Consider the following 20,516-nt stretch of genomic DNA (forward strand, 5'->3'; position numbering starts at 1 on the left):
TTCTTCCCTTCTCTCTTACTATTTAAATAGTCCGTTCATCCTCAACTTTATTCTTCAATCTTCATCTTCTACTTCTTTTCTACCGTCTACTCCAGTCGCTCAACAATCACTCAACGTTAATGAATTTTTTTTTTCAAACTTTCACTCTCTTCTTGAATCTATTTTAATTTAACTTAAAATGAGTATTATAAAAATTAATTAAACAATATATATATAATGTATCTACAATCTATTCGTATCTTAATTTTTTAAAAAATTAAGATATCGTCATATTATATACCCGTATCACATATTCGTATTTGTGTCCGTGCATCATATATATTTAACCATGTTTCGACATATACTCGCTCGATACTTATTTGAGGGGATCACGTGTTCGCTCGATCGACATTAGCCACAGCCATAGCCCAACTGCGACGAAAGGTTCAGTCAACAATAAACACAATGGAAGAAACGAACCGAGCGGTTACTGGCGGGAAGGGCTGAGGAACACTTAGAATTGAGGCTGAATATCGCGGCATTCTTCTCTTCATCTCGCCTTCTTAGGCAGCTTCGTACTAATTGGATCTCCTTCACAAAGAAAACGCCATCCGAATTGCCGCGGTGGAGCACTGCCACAGCCTATCATGGTGAAAACTGTGGTCGGAGAAGAATCTCGGCTCAAAATCGTCGAGGATCGCCTCGCTCAGTCCGCAATTCCATCGGAGGTTCTTTTCTCTCTTGCTTCGACAATTTCGTTAGGTTTTTGTCACTGACATTTATGGTTTTTTGGTTGGTTTACAGATCGGCCTTGCAATCGGAAGACTTAGCTCTCCATTAGATAGAGGTTTTGTGTTCGATTTGATCCCAACTCCTCCCAACGATGCCGGAGAGGCGGCTTGTTCCATCCTCGGCGCCATTAAAGACGATAAGAAGAAGGGATCGAAAGGAAAATCTCCGGCTGTCGATTCATCGTCTTTGGTTATTGACAAGGATTGGGTTGCTGAACATGCCCGCCAGGTGGACTTTAAAATTGTTCGCAATTATAGTTTCGGGATCTCGATTTGTAAAAGAGGTCTGGATATCATTTTCATTCCAGGTTCGGAGAATGCTACCGGGTGGTGTGAAGGTGGTTGGCATTTATGTATGGGCTAGTGAAATGGCGGTTAAGAATTCAACCTTAATGCTTTGCCAGGTATCCTTGACACCCCTTTCAATATGTAGATTTTAATTGTTGAAGTTACCGTATCTTTACATTGGTTAGTTATGGTGTTCGTGCACAATGGCCCTTGGTTTGGAATGCATGACAGTTGAACTGATGTCTAGCTGCTCCATCGAAATTCTGTCCGTATCGAATATACAAGCCTTTGTGGTGAAGTTACAAAGCTAACGCTAACCTTGTGATGTTTTCTAAAGGAGCGGCATCTCATAGATTAATTTGTGGCCAGTTGAGGATTTTTTCCCCGAGTGTATAATATGGTTCTCTCTAGGAATTTCTCCATTAGTAGCTGCTGGGACAATTTGGAGAGAGGTTTGAAGTTGGAATCTTACAAGTGTTGAGTAAACTACAATCAAAATCAGTGGTTATGGTGGATAGAGACTTTATTTTATTATTATTATTATTTTCATTCTGCCTGGAGACCCTCAAGTGCTATTTTACTATATTGTTTCTTGTAGACTGTAAAGGCTGTTGCAGAAGCAGCACCATTTTCAGTCAATGTCTTGGAGGAAAGACTTCTCATCCATATCTGTTATAGTCCAAGGAGGTGTGTACATCGAGATCCTCATATATTTAGTTCACGTACCTTCTAGACCAGTCAAAAATGTTTGATTTGCTGATGAACAATTTTGGCAGGTGGACATGTCGGAATTTCTTTTTGACTTCAAATCTCACATCAAACAGCTTGCGTCCTTGTGATTTTAAAATGGCAAGAGTCTTAACATCACTTCAGACATTTAAGTGTATATTCAACTTTGATATGAGGTAACTTGCATAACTATAACATCCTTTATTTTCTTCTCATACGAAGCTATATAAAGTATTTAGTCTCTTTCTTTGTTGCTTGTGGCCTATTATAATGTATTAATGTGAACCTTCCACACATAGAAAACTGGCAAGCTTTCTTCCAGATGACAGACATTTTCGAATTGTTTCCATCTTGAGGTCCCAAAAGGAGCAAGTTCTGGAGATGTGTTCCACTGTAAGCCCTAAAAAATAGGCTATAGATGCTAAATGAAAAACCTAGCACTCCACCTTTTGCACCTTAATGTGAACCTTCTTGTTGTAGGAATCTTGCCCCTTATTAACCAGGATGATGAAGTTTGTTGATCTCAAGCAATTCTATTCTCAAGAACTTCACTTGAGTCAAACCCCTTTTGCACACATCTTATCCATGAAATTCCAAACAACATGGTCACTCTTAACTCATAAACCTTTCAAAGTCAAATTTAAGTGGTAAGGTTTTTTGTAGGAAAGAGCCAAGGAGTGCCTCCTTTCATGAAGTGGGAGGTCGTTTTTGAGTTGTGCAGAAAGCGTGGGTTGGGTATAGGCAATATTGTGCGTAACAACTTTGACCTATAGCTAAGTCAGTGTCTATTGCATTTTCCTTTGGAGCTTGACGCTTTGTGGTATGAGATTATTGCAAGTCTGCCAATTGGAAAGACTTTTGGTATTCTCTTTTTGCTTGGTTGCTTGGGGCTTAGCTTTTATCACCCACTTCCATACTTTTGTATCATTATAAAATTGTTTCTTGTCAATTCTAACTAAAGACAAATTCGGGAAAATGTGGAAAGCGTATAATACTGTATTATGTCCCTTCTGTCCATAGAATTTCTATGAACACCCCATGAAGCTTACACCACTCGTCATGCCCCACCACCCTCATCAAGTTCACTCTTTGGAAAAAGGCCTTTTATGATCCCAGTATTCTGTACATATTTGAATCCAGCTAAAGGAGAGACAGTAAGTTCGCAGAAATTTGTTTCATCATTTATGGGCTTAGGGAGCGAAAGGAAGAAGATATGAGGTTGGTAGTGAATTGGTTTGGGGAGACACAACCAAATAGTAGAGGCTAGCTAATGGGTTCGTGGAGGTAAACCAATTAGGAAATTATTTTGAATTATAACATGCAAAACTAATTATGCTACGTCAACATAGAAATATGTTAAAACTAATGAAAATATTCAGTTAGTGTTTGTTACTTTAACTAACATAAAGCTAACAGAGAGAGACCATTTAACCTATTTCTAAAGCCTTAGATATTATAAGGTTTGAAAGCTCAAAGATTAAATGGACACAAAGATGAAAGCTCATGGATTCAAATTAAAGTTGATCTTTAAGTTTATGCTTCTTGTTGTTTCCTAAAACTTTTTGCAACCATTTTGAATGTACCTCTCAATGTGATTTTTTTAATTCCTTTATCTGTGTCTTGCTACTTTTTGCCAGGTTACCTGTTTGGAGGGCATCAAATGTCCAAAGATTAGTAGATGTAATTCGTAATGGAATTTCCATTCAAGCTGATGTTCTAAACGGTGCGAAGGCCGTGATTGATGGAAATCTGGTTAGTAGAATAACTTTGCTGCACAAACCTATGAGTAAGATCTAGGACCTTTTCTTTACAACCACAGCAAAAAATTATTTTTCAACGTATTTTGTGGAGATTATATCAAACTGTGCTAATAACTGGTAGAGGTGGTGTGTTCATCCAAGGGTGTATAGGGAAAGAATGATGTACCCCTTTGTGGGGAAATAGTGAGTTGCACCCAGGAAGTATTTGATGAATGCCTTGCATGAATCTTTCTCTTATATTCCTTGTTTGAAGGAAAAAAGTACTTTCTTTACTTGTTTTTCTTTGGTTGTGTTAATAATTATTCAAATTACCCATAGTTCTTTCATTTGCCTTGGTTTAACGATGATTTATGATCCTCGTCATCTTTCTTCTTTCTTGCCAGGTTGTTAGTGATGACCTTTCTATGACAGGGGACTTGCATGAAATTGAATTACTCCTGCCATTCCTGAAAAATACGTCTTTTGAAGGTTTGCTGGTTTACTATATTATATTTAAATGTTCTTTGTGGTGCTTTTCTTTGTTCATTTTATTTATTTTTTAAATTTTAAATTTTTTTGTACAGTGTGCAGCCAAAAAGATGCTGATGGTATCCTGGTCTTTAGAGGCTCTGTTTGTTCTTTTGCTTATTTGAATTCAAAAGAACCTATTTCCGAAGCTGTAATGGAAATAAAGGTTACATTTACATGTTTAATTTTATGTCCTTTGACATCATGTTGAAACTATTTTTTTGCCTGCTACATTTAAGTCATAAAAATCTTATATTCTCTATTCAGAAGGCTTTCCTATGTGATGAGCTGATCTCTGATTGCCAATTGAAATTTCTAGCTGTCTGCTATGTCAATTGTACGACGGATTTAAGATCCTGGAAGATTTACCTCGAAGCATCTCTTCCATTGAATAGACTATAGAACCAGTTTTCACTTGTGGAATTAAGGTTCATGCGGTCTCTCCTCCATCCATATCTCACTTGTTTCTCCCACCAGCCACTCTGGCCTCTACTGGGTCTTAACTGTTTTGTGCATCTTGTATTGTTGTCTTCTTTTAGATAGATTCTGATTACATCCATTGGCTATGGACCGCTCTTGTTGCTTCTTCGGGCCCTTTCTTTGAGCATTTCCTTTCTCTGTTACTAATTTCTTCACCTTCTCTGACATTTCAAAAGTTTTTTCACAGAGCTCTTCACCATTATTAGTTATGACAAGTTCCACCAAACTATCATTTCATTCAATGGAAATCATATTCTCCAAAAACTACCCTCTCATTTTCCACTTTTAAAGAAAATTACCTCCCTTCCATCATGTTTTCTTTTTCTTTTTCTTTCTTTCTTTCTTTCTTTCTTTCTTTCTTTTCTTTTTTTTTTTTTTTTTTTTTTTTTTTTTGAAAGGGGTTAAGGATTGATGATAAATGGATTATGAATCACTGTCTCCCATAAGATCTGAAAGTTGCTTCACCTTTCCTCCAATCTGATTTTCAGATGTCCAATCTTTCCTCACAACTCTCTCCTCAAAATTTCTTTTCTTGTTTTCAATTAATGAACCTAAGTTCCCTTATGTGGTTCACCTCACTACTGGTTTCTTATTCGTTCCACAACTCCGAAGATCATAATGTTCAGTGAAATGTGCTTGCTGGACTATACATTTTCAGACTTCTTTATTCGCAAAAGACATGAAAGTCAATTTTCTTAGTGATCATCACTTTCACGTGGTGACTGGTGCGACATAAGGACATTCAAAGTGTGGGTCAACTTTTGGTTGACAAAGTAAAAGATCAAGACAATCAGGGTTATTATCATTAATGGTTGCTGCTTATTTTCCCCATGACGTTGACACATGCTTTTCTCCACACAGGGAGATATCATCACAAGTTTACAGAGTAGATTGGACATAATATGTGATGAGGTAGATGCAGAAGATAGAGATGTATCTGATGACGTTCATGGGGATGCAAATGAAGTGACATCAGCACAGCACGTTTCTCAGCTCTTCCTTCACTCGTTGAGGTATGTAGGTTACATGAAAGGATAGACGCCATAATTAGCCAAAAATGTTTTCTGGAATTTGCGTCAGCAAGTTTTTGTTCTAAAATTTTTGGTTGTGGATCTTTCCTTTTTTTAGAGAAAAAGAAAAGAAAAGAAAAAACTTCTAATAGTCTGAGAAGTGAGAAGAGTGATTATACGAAAGAATATTTTGTGCTATACAAACTAGCAGATACTTTGAATTACCACAAAAGACAAAGAACCAAAGGACCGGCCTAGAGAGAACCTCCTCCCAAAGAAGCTACAAAATAAAAAGCATTCCAATCATATAAAGTCATGTGCACTTCATAGGCTATAATTGCAAAAGTGATTTGAACATTTGCCGAATGCTATTGGCAGTTCAGTCAACCAAATGTTCTACTTTTCTGAACTTTATATATTAGTGGGTGTGAAACCCGCATTTTCTTAGTCTTAATATCAGTTCCTGTATGCTTCTGTGTGCAGGAAAAAGTGTGATCTCTCATTTCCTCGCAGAGTATTTGTTCCTTGGTTGGCAGACATTTATGTTTGCGACTACTTGCAACCATCTGAAACAACTGAGGTCTTTACTTTTCCTTCTCCCTTCTCTCCATTGCAGTCATCATCCTTGATGCTTGCATTTAGTTAATTTGAAAATTTTGAACTTTTGATTTATTTGGATAATATGAGATTCATTTTTGCAGTTGAAATTTGTGAGTTTAAATTGCGTTCTAGATCAAAGTTGTTTTCTGGAAGTAAATTCTTTTTGTTAACTTGTGTTTCTCAAACTTCAATGTAGGTTTTAAAAGAACATTTTACTGAATTAATGTCCACTGAAGCACCAATGGACAAGACGTCAATTCTCGAACCAGAAAAAGAGGCCCTTTCCCTCTCAGCAGAATTATTTTGGGATGTGGCCGTCCCCATCCAGTCGACTGAGACTTCTTTAGTGATGAACAACATAAACGATGATACGAGAACGGGTGGTGACGTAATTTCGGGCAGCAAGTCGAGTGGTATTAATATTATGGTGGCTGTTTTCGTTCTTATCCTTGCAGTTATCATTGGATATGTGTTGCTTTTCAATATGGGGTCATGATTCATTTACTTAACCTTTGTTACACAAATTTTGATAGCCAATGCCATTAGAGAGCATCATAGGATGATTATTGTTTTGGTTTCTCATCAATTATGGGTTTCCGGAGGGTGGATAATTGGTTGGGCAAAGATTCATTTCGGACTTCTTAATGCCCCATTTTCATGATAAGTTTAGGGCTTGTTTAGAGGAAAAATATTTTTTAGAAAAGTTATTTTTATTTAAACTTTTTTTTATAAAAAATGTTTAAAATATATTTTTAAAATGTTTCAAAAGCTATTTTGAGTGATTATCAAACACTACATTTTATTTTTTCAAAATGGCTTATGTTCAAATTTTGAAAAGTTAAAAGCAAACATATTCTTAATCACGATTGAGGTTAATTAGAAGAAAAAAACCAACAGAATTTGACAATTAGGTTTTTTAAGAATATGTTTCTGCATTCTAATTGAATGCGCATCTAAAATAAGACAAAAGAATGCTATGCTTTTCTAATAGTTTCAAATGTGCTCGTTTTAGCTAAGTTGTTAGAATATTGGTTGATTTAACTCTCTTGTCATCGCATGTGAAACTGTTGGCTTCAGTATAGTGATGTACTGACACAGACAAGAGAAGTCTCATGAATTATTCATTCTCCTTATGTGCTCAAATTAAAATAGAAAGCTTGCACATGGAACACATGGAAGACATAAATTTTATTAACTTAAAATCAAATTAAGAGTACATGTACCCACAACAAACGAAATATGGACAGAAAAATGTACCTTGGAGACAAGAAGCCACGACAATCTGAGTATAAAGCTCCTCATTGACAAATTGCAGGCTTGGACTGACCTAATTCATGCCTAACTGAATTTTGAAGTGAAAAAAAAAACCCCAAAAAGTGAAATGAACTAAGAACCTAACTGATAGAATTGATTCAAGATTTAACGATGAAGACGACATTTCTCGTGTTCCCATGGAGAGAGAATGAGCAGCACAAGCTTTTATCTTCTTCAAGCTTCAACATCACTTGTAACTACTTTCTCCGGTTGCTTCTCAGTGGCAACGTCACTAGGGAGATCAAGACCTTGAGGAATTTTGCCGGGGTAATTAGTCCTTGAGATATCTGATCCTGTCATACTGCAAATAATGATCTGATAATATAAAATCCCGTGTTCCAAATAAAACTATTATTCCGTACAAAAAGGTGATGAAGAGAAAACTGGAAAACGTGCATACCTCTTGTCAACAATAACCATGGATCGAAGCTCGCAGTTCGTAAAACTGCAAATTGATGTGAATTTCATATGTTATAATTGAATGCAAGTTCAGGGAATGAGACAACATTTATAATACAGAAAACACATTTGATTCTAGCCTTAAGTCATTAATTGTTTGCTTTTTTTATTGGTACAAACTAATGTAGATTGATACTCAATTTTTTTTTTTTTTTTGAAAAATTATTTCCTAGTTCTGCTGCCTAAGAAATTGTCATTCTGATCAATGTAATACTTACTATTTGCAGATTTCGTTCTTTATAGATGGATGGCAGTCATTTCCAAAACATTTCAGGAGCTCAAATAAGAATGCACTGTGGGTGACAATTGCAATCTCTTTCTCCTTCCGAGTCCACAGCCTGGCCAGGACAGAAACACAAAGTAAGAGAAAATAGGAGCTGTGAGCCCGTGAGTGCCAACACACACAAGCCATGGCTACAGATGCAGAATTCTATTTTTCCCAGAGATAATACATAGAAAGGACGTATATTACTGCCTAAATATAACTGTAAATTCAACAAATGACAAACTAAATATAACTGTAATGAACTCTTGTCAGCATTCAAAGGCATTAACGAATGTCAAAAAGTAGCTATCGAGTCGAAACTATTTCTCAACTTATTCTTTCAAGTGAAATTGATTCAACAGTAGGATATTACTGCCTGGAAGCAACTTTTCTCCTCCTAAATGAAAGGCAGAGACAACACGGTAGAACTCCTCAACTGCAAGAGAACCAAGTAATACTGACGTGCAAACAGATAAGTTAAGAAAACAGGACAAATGAGGTTTATATCTCAAGTTCAGAGTGACATTTCCCCAATTTGTATTGAATTTTCGAGTAAAGAACAGAGAAAATTTAATAACTGAATCGATACTGACTGGAAATATGATAACAAAAAGGTTGACCTCGATTGACACACAAACAACTAGGAAATATTACCAATGTATGAAAACTCCATCATTGTAAACATTACTTAAATGAAAACTCCATCATTGTAAACATTACTTAAACTGAGTATGTCTTCTCTCCTTTTCCAATTACATGTATACTTGGTTTTTTAATCTCCTAGAGTAAGACTTTAAAAAATATGTCATCAAACGTGTCGATATTTCAGATAAATAAAGTGAGCATTTACCAATTCAGAAACTTCAGTCCTCTTGCTACAATCTGGTCATTCGTCTCTCTCTTGTCCGGTGTCCACAGGATATCATTATCATGTTCAATCTAGAGTAAATGAAGAAATGTTGTATCAAAACAGATTTGACTTAATAAAAAGAGATGAAAAATAGAAACCAAAGCAACATAATCTTGCAATATGAACAAAGCAATTTAACTTGCCAATGAAAAATCAATTGCAGGGAAAAGAGGCCGATACTCGCTAATGCTTCTCCTCTTATCACATGGATGAACACCCTGTACAATGAATATAATCATTCGACATCATCGAAGATGGAAAACATGGGAAAATCTTGCCTTTTAGCTGTTTAACTCATTGCAATCTAAACCAAGAACTTGTCCAGCTTATATTCTTATGTATATTTAATACAGTTATATCGAGAATTTCCTTCGAATTCCCGCTATGTTGAGAATCAACGGAGACTACAAGTTACTTCACTAACAGATGAATATCGCATGTAAGTACAGATAATTTTGTTATGTATAATTCAAGAAAACATTTCAAGTTAACTGTTCGGCTTATATATATCCCCTTCCCTAATCAAAATTATTCAACGTGAGAACTTGAGAGCTTAATTTTATGTATTGATTCAAGATGAATATTAGTTACTCAAATTTTATTTGAAACTGCCATAGATACTGGATAGTTTCATGTTAAAAGAAAGTAAATTTAAAACTCGTGAACATCATGCAACAATCAGATGTATATAAATATACTAAAATGTTTTGATGCAGAAGAGAGTCGAAATATCAAAATGGAATCTTGAATTTTGAGTTCAATTTATGAAATATACCAAACGTTCCCTACAAAGCTCTACTGCTAAAAATGGCGGGCAGTTAAGACTTGAAATTGCAGGATGGTTGCTGCCCCCCGCATTTGCTACCATTAACGGAGGAACATTTATACCATCTTTGTACTCATCCCCACCAAAGGTTCCAACTGCTGTTTGCATAGTCCTACAGTGCAACCATTGATGGTTGAAATAAGAAATATTTAATTAGTTTTAGAAGAAAAAAAATGAAATTCCTGCATCTGGACAAAAATAATCGAATTGTGGAAGATGAAATTTCCTTCCAGAAAGCAGGAAAAAAAGAGACTTAACTCAATTTTCTAGAGGGAAGGAAACATAAAAGTTATCCTTATCATAAGACAGAATTAAACATACAAGTTAAACAGAAATCAATTCTCAACGATGAATCATATATTTTTTCTACTAGATATCTCAATGATGAAACATAAAAGTTATCCTAAACCTTCAAGTAAAGTGATTAATGAAAGGCGTGGACAACAGAGCTGATCAAATTTTTGTATTAAATGAAAGGCACGGGCTTGAATTTTGCGTCTCAATTCTAGCCGACGCCTGTCTAGGTGATTCGATCTTCTGATAGGAAGAAATATGTAGATCCTTTCAGTCATACCATCTTTTATCGCCATTAAGTATGTAAAATTGTACTGAGGTACTATATCAATTCATAAATGTAATGTTAATTCCATGTGCATAGCGGTACAGTTCTATATTCTTGCTTCATAATTTATGTTGAATCTGAAATAAAATAGTGGATTTCGACGGCTGAAAACTAAATGAACATTATCCTGGAGGGCAAACAAAACATACCACAAAAGAAAAAGTAGGCACGCAAATTATAATATGTCAGCATGAGACCACGAATCCTTATAAAGATAAGGAAATTATGTTTTTTTAATAAATAAATTAATTAATTAAGTTGCCTTCTACCGTTATGATACCTTAACAAGGGGGAGACGATGACTAACTCAATTGTCTTTGAAATTCCACATGATTGCACATGCTTCCGCAGATTATCAACCTATCAAGGGAATATATTATTTCTGGATCTTATAACAAAATTTTGGTACATGTTTTATGAAGAGGGTGATTGATTAAACTAGACATACGAATCTTTTTGGAAAATCGAATCAATCTTGATAAGAATTAATGACCGTTTTTCCCTATGTAAATGTTTTATTTCCGTACGTAGTCTCATACGTTAGGGGAAGTTTGTATAACATTAAAGATTATAGAAATTATGGTATAATTTATAAGCATATACCTGTTGCCATCCTAAAGGGGAAAGTTGAGCATCAAAATAATCATAAGATTGAAGCAAACTGCGATCCTTTTCCGTTGCAACATTATGAGTTCCTTGTGCATGTCTCACCTGTAAAAGTCATACAAAGTTCAAATGCTTGAAGAATGAAATAAACGGCCATGAACTCAACGATATGTACAAGCAACAGATTCAAATCGAAGAAAAACAAATCGCTGAGTTCAAGAAGAGTGCGAGATTGAAAACATTATGTTACAAACCAGATGAATAGTTTTACAACGGTGCGAGGGATACAAACTCAAACCTCCTGCAGAGTCCATATATCTACAAAGCAACAAAATAGAGAACACAAACGATCAAACAAAAACATCTCAGAAATTAGGAAAGGAAAAGCCATGGAAATCGAGAGGACAAAGCAAAGAGACGAAACAAATAATGCAAATCTCAGGCGTAATTCATTCGAGGTCTCATAATTCAAAAATCAAAATTAGAATCGACCAAAACAACGTGAAATAACAAAGAAGCTCTGAACAAATGAAATCCACATCAATCATCGCAACAATTCCATTCCCACCGGAATCAACCACATTTTACAGTCTCTAAGAAATTTCAATAAAAATCCGCATCAATTGTAACGCCATATCGCAGAAGAACAAAATGCAAAAGTTCTGAAGGAACAAAAAGGTCAGAGAGAAAAAAGAAAGAGCAGGTAACGAAAATCCACCTGAAGAGAGCAGGAAGATGAGAAGACGGCGAAGGAAAAACGTAGCTATGGAGCTTGAAGACGAATGAAAAGGAGAGAAATGGCGCGACAATAATTGGTACAGAGCTTTCAACACGTTACAGAATATCGCGGATAATCACATATAATATAGCAACCGAGGCAGTGTCGTCAGTTCAAAAGCGCGCGGTTTGAGCCATCTCTATAAATGCCCAATCACTTTATAACAACATCCAAATTCCATTCTTTTCAATTTCCCTATTTCACTGTCCATTCAACTCTGCTATGTTGTTTTGTAAAAGGATATTGAAATTAGATTAGCGATTAGATGCCGTCTAATCTCATATTTTTTTCATTGTTATACATCAAAATTATATATTTTTTTAAAAAAATTTAACTGTTGTGAAATAATTTTACTAACCAACTGCTTGGACTGCATAAAGATAGATGCAATCCAACCTAACACTTATTTTTCTTAAAATAAATCATTTAAAAAGATTAAATACACAATATTTTTTTTTAGAAAAACCACAATATTTGGAGAAGATTAGGTAAAATTTGGATAGCAGTTCATAGATGAGTCATTACCCTAATATATTTAGGTAAATTACATGTTTAGTTTTAGGTACGTGTCTATTTGGTCATTAGATTTCTATTTTTTTTTTCCTTTTTTTCTTAAGTTTCTAACTTTTAATTTTGTGTCAAATAAGTACTTAAACTTGTAATTTTATTTTTAATTGGTTTCTAACAAATAAAAAAAACAATTTTCATTGATCTATCATATCTAAATTCTAAAAAAAATTCTAATTTCATTTGGAATGAGGCTCTGAGACTAAAACAATACAAATTAAATTTATTATTTTAACAATTCAAAAATTAAATAAATACAAATCTACAAAATTTCGGTACTAAAATATGTAATTTAATATTTTTTCATATATATTTGAATAATTAAAAATAAAACATGCAAGATATATGATTTTATTCAGTCTCTTAAGGTAGGTAAAAAATTGAAATTGCATGACGTAAAATGACACTTTGTCACTCTGTTCAGTGGCAAAAATTTAGGGGAGGAACAGAAATTAAAATATAAAAGTCGAAACTTTTAAGAATCAGGGTAAAGTTTTTTTTAAATTAAATATACTATATATATATATATGCTTTCTAAACTTGGAATTGGTACAAAGTCCTTAAACGCAACGTACGCTATGTCATAACTCGAAGCACGCAAAGGGAAGCATGTTGAACTGTTAATTTGTCGGGCAGTGTGACTACTTTATTGGAATCTATGGTGTAGCAGGCAAATTTAAACCCAAACCAAATCAACCGACCAGAATCAATACCAGGCAAAAGTTTTTCAGAGTAGCAGTTAAAGACAAAATTATCAAAGTCATCGTTTACAGCTGAACTTTTAGGTGTCATACTTTGTAACAAGGTCAGACTCCTTACAAAAGTTTTTCAGATCAGCAGTTAAAGACAAAATTATCAAAATCATCACTTTTAGGTGTCATATTTCAAATGTTCTTTTAGTTCTTGTATACTGGAATTTTTTCATTATGAATCTATATACTTTTAGTTTTGAATGGTTTGATAATCATTTGATAAATTTTAAATTTTTTAAAATAAAATCCATAAACACTCGTTTTTGTTTTATTATATATTTTTACTAATGTTTTAAAAATTAAGCTAAGTTTTAAAGATTAAGAAAATAGTTCTTAAAAGTTTTTTTTTCTAGAAAAAAAAGGCTAAGAATTCAATTTTTCACTTGAGAAAGATGCACACTATTGTAAGATTGAAATGAAATAAAATTAATTTTAAAAAAACTAAAACAAAAATAAAATAGCTACTAAATGAGAACTTTCATTTTCTTATTTTTTATTTTAAAAAATTAAGATTATAAACATTATTTCTATCAATTGGATTATATGTTTTCTTGTATAGATTCTAAAGTACGTCTCCAAAATCAAAACAAAAATTTGAAAACTACAAAAAAAAAAAAAAAAAAAAAAGTAATAATAATAATAATTTTTAAAGATTTCTTTCTATTTTTAAAAATTGAGTTAAGAATTCAAATGTTTATTAGAAAATATGAGAAGAGAACCTAAAAATTTATGAGAATACAAACACAAATTTTTTTTAAAAAAATTATCAAATAGGTCCTTAATGTCTATTTTTTTATATTTCAATCAATTTTAAATTTAGTTCTTGATACTCATTTAAGATGGTCTTCAAAAAAGAACAATTATTCTATTTATATTTTCACGGAAAATTTTGACAACATATTAATATATTGTTTGTTTTTTTTTAATGATAATAATAATGATATTTTAACAAAATTAAAATTAGACATTTAAAAATAGGTTAACCAAAATTAAACCAACTCTAAGATACAAAGTCGTCTAAAGTGGTTTTCTAACTACTTGTCTTTTATAAAAATCTATTTAATATAGTTAAATTGCACATAATTATTTAATGATATTAAATAACAATTTTCCTTTTTTTAATTAAAAAAGAGAAAAGGCAAAAGTAAAAACTACAAGGTTGGTGCACCCGTATAAACACCTTCATCCACCCATAGAGGGTGTTCTTCAATCCAGACAATAAAAAGTTTGGCCTTTCTTGTATGATAAATTGAATAATGAACAACATTATTGTCGTTCTTTAGACAACAATTAAGGTCGAACAAAAGTTGGAACCTCATTATTGAAATGGTCAAAACCTTAACTGCCAGAGAATGAATGAGAACATTTTCATCCATAAAGAGGCAATTCGTGCTTCCTTTACTATAATTATATCCTTGGAGAGTGTAGCTGACTCAACGAACTCCACGGATCCAATAAAACAACTTAAAGTTTTGAGCATACAACGTTATCTTGTCACAAAACTCCAAAATTAGTAATACAAATCAAGATTCAAATAGAGGTTTTTAAAAAGTAATTGACAAAAATATGAAAACTTTTTAAACAATTTACAAAGATAGAATTTGAATTTAGGATAACACTTGGGTGCACCTTTAATACATCCTCTCTCATTATTTACACTATTAAAAAAATTAAAATATTTGGTCAAGAAAATAAAATGTTTAAAAAAGTAAAAAGAATTTGTAACATGTTATGCGTGGATGGTAGAATCAAGGATAAAAGCGTTGTAACAAGGAAAAATAGATGACTATGCCAAGAGAGCTACAACAAATAGACAAACAACTGGGTCGATAGGATAAAATGGGCTTAAGGAAATGACTAATTGGACTTTGAGTCAAAATAGCCCGATCGGCCTCGAGGCCGACCTTCTCCATTTGATGATCGGAGCGTACTATAGCCTATTTGAACCTGGGGAAGATGATGGTTTGGGTCAAAAGCCCAAACCAACCTCCTCGCCATCACCCTCGGCCATGATGAGACCATGACCGACCTTCTCCGACGTTTACTATGGCCTTTTTAGGCCTTGAAAAGATAATGATTTGGGTTGAAGGCCCAAACCAACCTCCTCGGCTCATCCTTGGCTGAGGTCAAGCCTCGAAATTTGATGAACAAGGCTTGCCAAATGCACACCCAGGCCCGTTTAGCTTGAAAGTTAACTTACCTTATATGGGATTAGGAAATTTCATATCCTAATCCTAGCTAGTTGGATTAAGATAACCTTATAACAAATCCCCTATAAATACACCATTATGATTCCATGGTATCTAGGAACTTCTGACTTCTTCTCTGCTATTCAATTCTCTTACTAACTTGGGCATTAGAGCTTTTTTTCTTTGTTTTGTAGGTCAACTTTTTCTCAAATTAAAAATTTACCATTGATATCACATGAAAGATCAGGTTACATCCCTTTAACCAAAATTTGGCATCAACATATGTCAAATTATGATTGAAAATTTTGGTACGGGCACAAAAGTAAGTTATGCCCAAGATGCACCTAAGTATTTTTTTGTTTCTTTGGATTTGTTAGGTTTTGTCTCTAAGGCATACTTGCTTATGACCATTTGAATATTTTAATAAAAAAAATTGAGAAAATGCAATTGTGCGGTTTTATTTGCTAAGGTTGATGCCCTTAATCTCGTGGATCCTGTAGTTTGTAATTGTATTGTATAAATAATATATTTATTCAATAAAATCTAAGGTATTTTATTCAACATTTAGTAGCATTAACCCACAAAACCAATAAACAAACATCTAAGGTTATCTTATGAAGCTTAAACATGTATGTAGAGACATACAAGTGGATTGTGTTTAAGTGATAACCTGAAGGGTCTGTAGTAGATGAATAAGGTTGAGTACCTTATCCTGGTGACCCTAAGAATACGACCCGCTTTATAGATGTTATAAGTGTTGTAAAGTTCTACAAATACCGATCTTGATCATTCATTAGTGACATGTGAATGAGGGTATTCTATACAAAAGAGTTTATATAAGATCAGACCACGAAATGAATAGTCTCATTTTAATAATAGAGACTTACATTTCACCATAATGACCATAGGTGATATAACTCGAATCCTGAGTGAGTTGTGAACTCCTACCTATGAAGGCATTCCTTTGATTTGCATAGGTAAGAATGGTCAGTTCGCCGACCCAATATGCCTACCATTTTGGGGATTTGTCTGATTGGGGAGCTGGGAATATAGCTACATAAAATAGAATTCACTCATTTCCTACTGTCAGGGTTAGTAGATAAATTGCTCTCTTAAGGGCTTATTCCGGGGCTTGAACAATGTGGCACCATACCCCTCTCTTAGCTCGAGAGGGGTTTGGTCATAGTTGGACTATGACTTATTGTTCATTAGAAGGATAAGTGGTACTTAAGAAGTTAGATGTAACTACAGGGGACAAATGGTAATTTTGGCCCAGCTGTACTTACGAGCAATTTATAAAGGGTCATCGCATTATTGACTGGTTATATCCAATAGACACAGAAATATATCTATAGTGTGAAGAGTGCAGCTGTCGATCTTTAATGGAGTGACCGACAGTTAATGGAAGTTGATTAATTTAATTAAAGAAGTTTAATGAATTGACCAAGTATCATTGGAGCTTCCATCTACAGGTCCATAAAGTCCCATCTGTAACTCAACGGGGATTATTGAGAATCAATTTTGGATAAATTTGAATTGTTCAAATTAATTGAGGGAATTAATTATATATGAGATAATTAATTTATTTTAATTATATATGATGTAATTAGTATACTGTATTCGTTGCATTATAATATAAAGTTTATTAAGAGAGGAAATAAATATTTGAATATGATTCAAAAAGTAATTATATGGATTTGATTCATATAATTAAATAGAATATAAATTTGATTTATATTAAATACCATAAATTATCAAGAGAATTCAAACTATAGGTTATATATTATTTAATACAATATGAAAATTATAGGTTATGTTTTATATTCGATATAATATATAGTTTAATATATACTATATGATAATCAACTTAATAAATAATTTAATATATATATTAACTATTTATTAAATTATTTTTTTTGAATTTAATTTAGGAGGGAGTTAACTCTCTCCTCTTGTTTCTCTCTTTAGAAAACGTGGAGAATGGGAGGTTACGAAGATTATCCTCCTCCTAAAGTCACGTGTGATTCCAGTGGTGGTCTCTCCCAATAAAAACCTCTATTCTAAATTCTATCCATTTTCCAGAATCAATAGAATCCACACATTCTTGTAATTCTCAATCCCTAAAGAAGAATACAAAGAATTATCTATTGGTAGTGTCCATTTTGATTTTTGTTGAAGGATTTCAATTGAAGAGTTCGTGACCAGTTGAGAGGATTTCGTGAAGATTTTTGGATTTCAAGGGTTAATATCTTTGAACCCTAATCTTTTCTCCTCTGTTTAGCATGCTGTAAATTTATTGAAAATGCATATTTTGTTCTCTCTAATTTTTGTATGTGAAAAACTAAACTTGGGCCATGATTTTGCTTCCGCTTCGGACCTCATAATCTCTTCATTAATATGTTATTTTTCTCCATTCCTTTGTTTTATGTTTTTTAATTTATTTTGTTCTGGTTTATTTTTTTTACATTTTTTATTAGGCTTCGTTTTTTTCTAAATTTATTTTTTATTGTTAATTTATTTTTTAAATTTTTAAAATTCCCAAAGAAGTTTTTTTCTTTTTAATACAAATTTTATAATTTAATAAGTCTACGGTATTAGTGTCTTTCGATACCTTAGATGTAAACTTTTTTATAAAATATAAACCTAAACTAATTTTTTATAAAAAAAAATGCATGCTCACCGCAAATTTAAAAAGCGTGTATTGTGACCATGCATTTTAGATTTGTTGTTCATATTTATATGATTATTAATATTTATTTTCATTTCATGAGTAGATGGTAATACCAACCGATCATATATATGGATGAGGATATTTTACTTTTAAACTGCATTTATAAAATCTCGTTTAAGTAATAAATTTGTTTCAGGAATAAATTTATTTCAGGAAGTAATTTAGTTTAAGTTTATATTTTGGAATTAACTTTTTAATTTTATATTTGAGTGATCTAAAGAACATAATATTATATAATTGTTAATTCTAAATTTTTTAATAAATAAATATAAATATACACTTAACTTAATGATCAAAACAAACTAATTAATTTTCATAAAATGTGATTAGAGAACTAATTCAACATTTTAAATAAAAAGAAAAAAGAAAAAAAATTAGGGCATTTGCAAAATCGAAATAATAAAATAAAATAACCTAAAAAGGAAAAACGAAATTAAAGTGTTTCCATAATTTAATTGAATAAAAAACCAACCAGAGAAAAAAATTGAGCGTTTTCAAATTTTGAAAAATAAACCAAAACTAAATTAAAAAGAAAAATGGGGAAATGGTAATAAACGAACACTAATAAAACAAAATGTAAAAAATTAACCATAACAAAATAAATAAAAAAAACAGAAAACAAAGAGAATGAAAAAAAAATATATATATAACATAATAAAACAGTCTAATTGCAGTCTCCTTTAAAACGCAATTGGCTGATTTTTTTTTCCTTTTAAAATTGAGTTGATTAACAGTGAATTTCCATTTTATTTGAGTTCAATATAGATATAAAAAGTGAATCAATATTTTGAATATATTGTAGAGAAATCTATAAAATATAAAAAATAAACAACAAATGTCACTAATGTAATTACAATATGTTAACCTAATCATAAATATTTATTTACTAATTTAAATTTATTTTTAAAATTTATTAAAAAATATTCATCAATATCAACATTTTATCGATATTTCCATATCTTTCCTATTTGGTTGATATCAACATTCAAACCTAGTAGTGAACTTAAATAAATTCAACTTTTCTATTTCAAAAGTTCCCACATTTTTGTCAATAATTTTTTAACACCTCTATTTTGGCACTTGATCCCATAAAAATGTGTCGACAGAGAGTAGTTGGGTATGGATATGGACAAGTGGCCCACACTAGTTGGTTGGTATGATGTCAAAGATGAATCACAGTTTGTTAGACACGTGTTACCCGTTTTGGGCTTTATCGCCGGTCGTGTCGGCCCAGTGGTTTTTGTTGGCCTATTAGATGAACACACGACTGTTCAGGATAAATATAATTATAAAGGTGCGACTTGCAAAGCTATAACTAATCCCATATGTGACCATTAATTTAATAGATATTTCCATTTTAAGTTGATATCATCAAAATATCTTAAGATATAGCTGTTGACTTAAGATGTAGATTTTTAGAATTAAAAAAAAAATGAAAGAAGAGTATAATTTTGCGGGAGTAATTGCAATTGATTGATTTAACATGTAGGGTTACATCTTGATGCCATGATAATATTCTTATTTTCTTCCCACTACTTTAATTTTGTTTATATAAAATATAAACATATTTTTAATGTTAGGTTGGCTTACAAATTAGATATTTAAAATAAGAGAATTATTTAAAAATCTTAAAATTTGGGTTATTTAAAATGGTTCTAATTCATTTATCGAAAGAAAAATAATGTCAAATCACAAGTAGGAAAATTTTTACATATAGAAAAAATGTCAAATTATTTATAGAAATAGCAAAAAAATAATGATAGATACAGATAGTCCGTGTCTATCAATCATAAGTGATAGAAACTAATAGATTTCAATCAGTCTTTATATCAAAGAAGATTAAAATTTTGTTATTATATGTAAATAGTTTTTCTTATTTTTCTATTTTTAAAAAACCCTCAATCAAGTAGATACGATAATCTTGAAGTTAGAGGTTAGATTCTCCACTCTATTAATATATGCATTTAGATTATAGTTTTTTTGTTTGTTTGTTTTTTTTTTTGGAAAAGAAGAAGACAGACAAGATTCTTTTTATCTTCTTCTAAAAGACTCTATCAGTATTCCTTTATAAAGTATGCAGTTATATTCTATTCTATCTTGCATGATAATTAGTATTATTATTATTTAGTTAATCTCGATAAAATTATCTTTGAAGAAGTAAATTATAGGGTCTAAAATGATATTAAAGAATATAGATTATATAAATATTACTCAAATTTAAATTATTTATTAACTTTGAAGTACTTATATAACTCTATTTTTACCAAGAAAAGAGAGATGTGATTACTTTTTAAAAAAGAAAGAAAAATAAAACAGAGATGGGCGAAAGTCATAATTAAAGAGACATTAGTAC

At 32.1% G+C, this 20,516-nt stretch overlaps 2 protein-coding genes across 3 annotated transcripts; one reads left to right on the forward strand and one right to left on the reverse strand.

The window, feature by feature from the left end:
• The first annotated feature begins 381 nt into the window (after positions 1-381).
• On the forward strand, positions 382-6,774 carry LOC120085711 (protein odr-4 homolog). The gene is made up of 11 exons (XM_039041864.1): positions 382-707; positions 784-999; positions 1,079-1,174; positions 1,657-1,745; positions 1,835-1,963; positions 3,425-3,539; positions 3,931-4,015; positions 4,111-4,220; positions 5,396-5,547; positions 6,028-6,124; positions 6,341-6,774. The coding sequence occupies exons 1-11, from the start codon at positions 627-629 to the stop codon at positions 6,638-6,640; spliced, it is 1,470 nt and encodes a 489-aa protein (XP_038897792.1). The 5' UTR covers positions 382-626; the 3' UTR covers positions 6,641-6,774.
• Positions 6,775-7,308: 534 nt separating this feature from the next.
• LOC120085712 (phosphoglycerate mutase-like protein 1) lies at positions 7,309-12,110 on the reverse strand. 2 transcript variants are annotated; one of them, XM_039041865.1, is made up of 10 exons: positions 11,865-12,104; positions 11,401-11,464; positions 11,144-11,251; positions 10,821-10,900; positions 9,868-10,030; positions 9,236-9,310; positions 9,033-9,121; positions 8,136-8,255; positions 7,859-7,903; positions 7,309-7,759 (listed from the first exon to the last, which is right to left on the reverse strand). In XM_039041865.1, the coding sequence occupies exons 2-10, from the start codon at positions 11,458-11,460 to the stop codon at positions 7,633-7,635; spliced, it is 867 nt and encodes a 288-aa protein (XP_038897793.1). In that variant the 5' UTR covers positions 11,461-11,464; positions 11,865-12,104; the 3' UTR covers positions 7,309-7,632. The 2 variants fall into 2 exon arrangements, with proteins under 2 accessions (XP_038897793.1, XP_038897794.1); XM_039041866.1 differs by lacking the exon at positions 9,236-9,310 and having other exon boundaries at positions 11,865-12,110.
• Between the last annotated feature and the right edge of the window lie 8,406 nt (positions 12,111-20,516).

Source organism: Benincasa hispida, chromosome 9, assembly GCF_009727055.1.
Source record: "Benincasa hispida cultivar B227 chromosome 9, ASM972705v1, whole genome shotgun sequence".
NCBI classification, from domain to species: domain Eukaryota; kingdom Viridiplantae; phylum Streptophyta; class Magnoliopsida; order Cucurbitales; family Cucurbitaceae; genus Benincasa; species Benincasa hispida.

What these genes read in the sequence shown, in the direction of transcription:
- LOC120085711 (XM_039041864.1), top strand. Translation starts at nt 627, where the DNA reads ATGGTGAAAACTGTGGTCGGAGAAGAATCTCGGCTCAAAATCGTCGAG. An exon ending in ATATTCAACTTTGATATGAG is followed by an intron (nt 1,964 to 3,424) that starts GTAACTTGCATA and finishes ACTTTTTGCCAG; the next exon opens with GTTACCTGTTTGGAGGGCAT. An exon ending in CTCTTCCTTCACTCGTTGAG is followed by an intron (nt 5,548 to 6,027) that starts GTATGTAGGTTA and finishes TTCTGTGTGCAG; the next exon opens with GAAAAAGTGTGATCTCTCAT.
- LOC120085712 (XM_039041865.1), bottom strand. Translation starts at nt 11,460, where the DNA reads ATGGACTCTGCAGGAGGTTTGAGTTTGTATCCCTCGCACCGTTGTAAA. An exon ending in GTTGTAAAACTATTCATCTG is followed by an intron (nt 11,252 to 11,400) that starts GTTTGTAACATA and finishes TGACTTTTACAG; the next exon opens with GTGAGACATGCACAAGGAAC. An exon ending in ATGGTTATTGTTGACAAGAG is followed by an intron (nt 7,760 to 7,858) that starts GTATGCACGTTT and finishes CATTATTTGCAG; the next exon opens with TATGACAGGATCAGATATCT.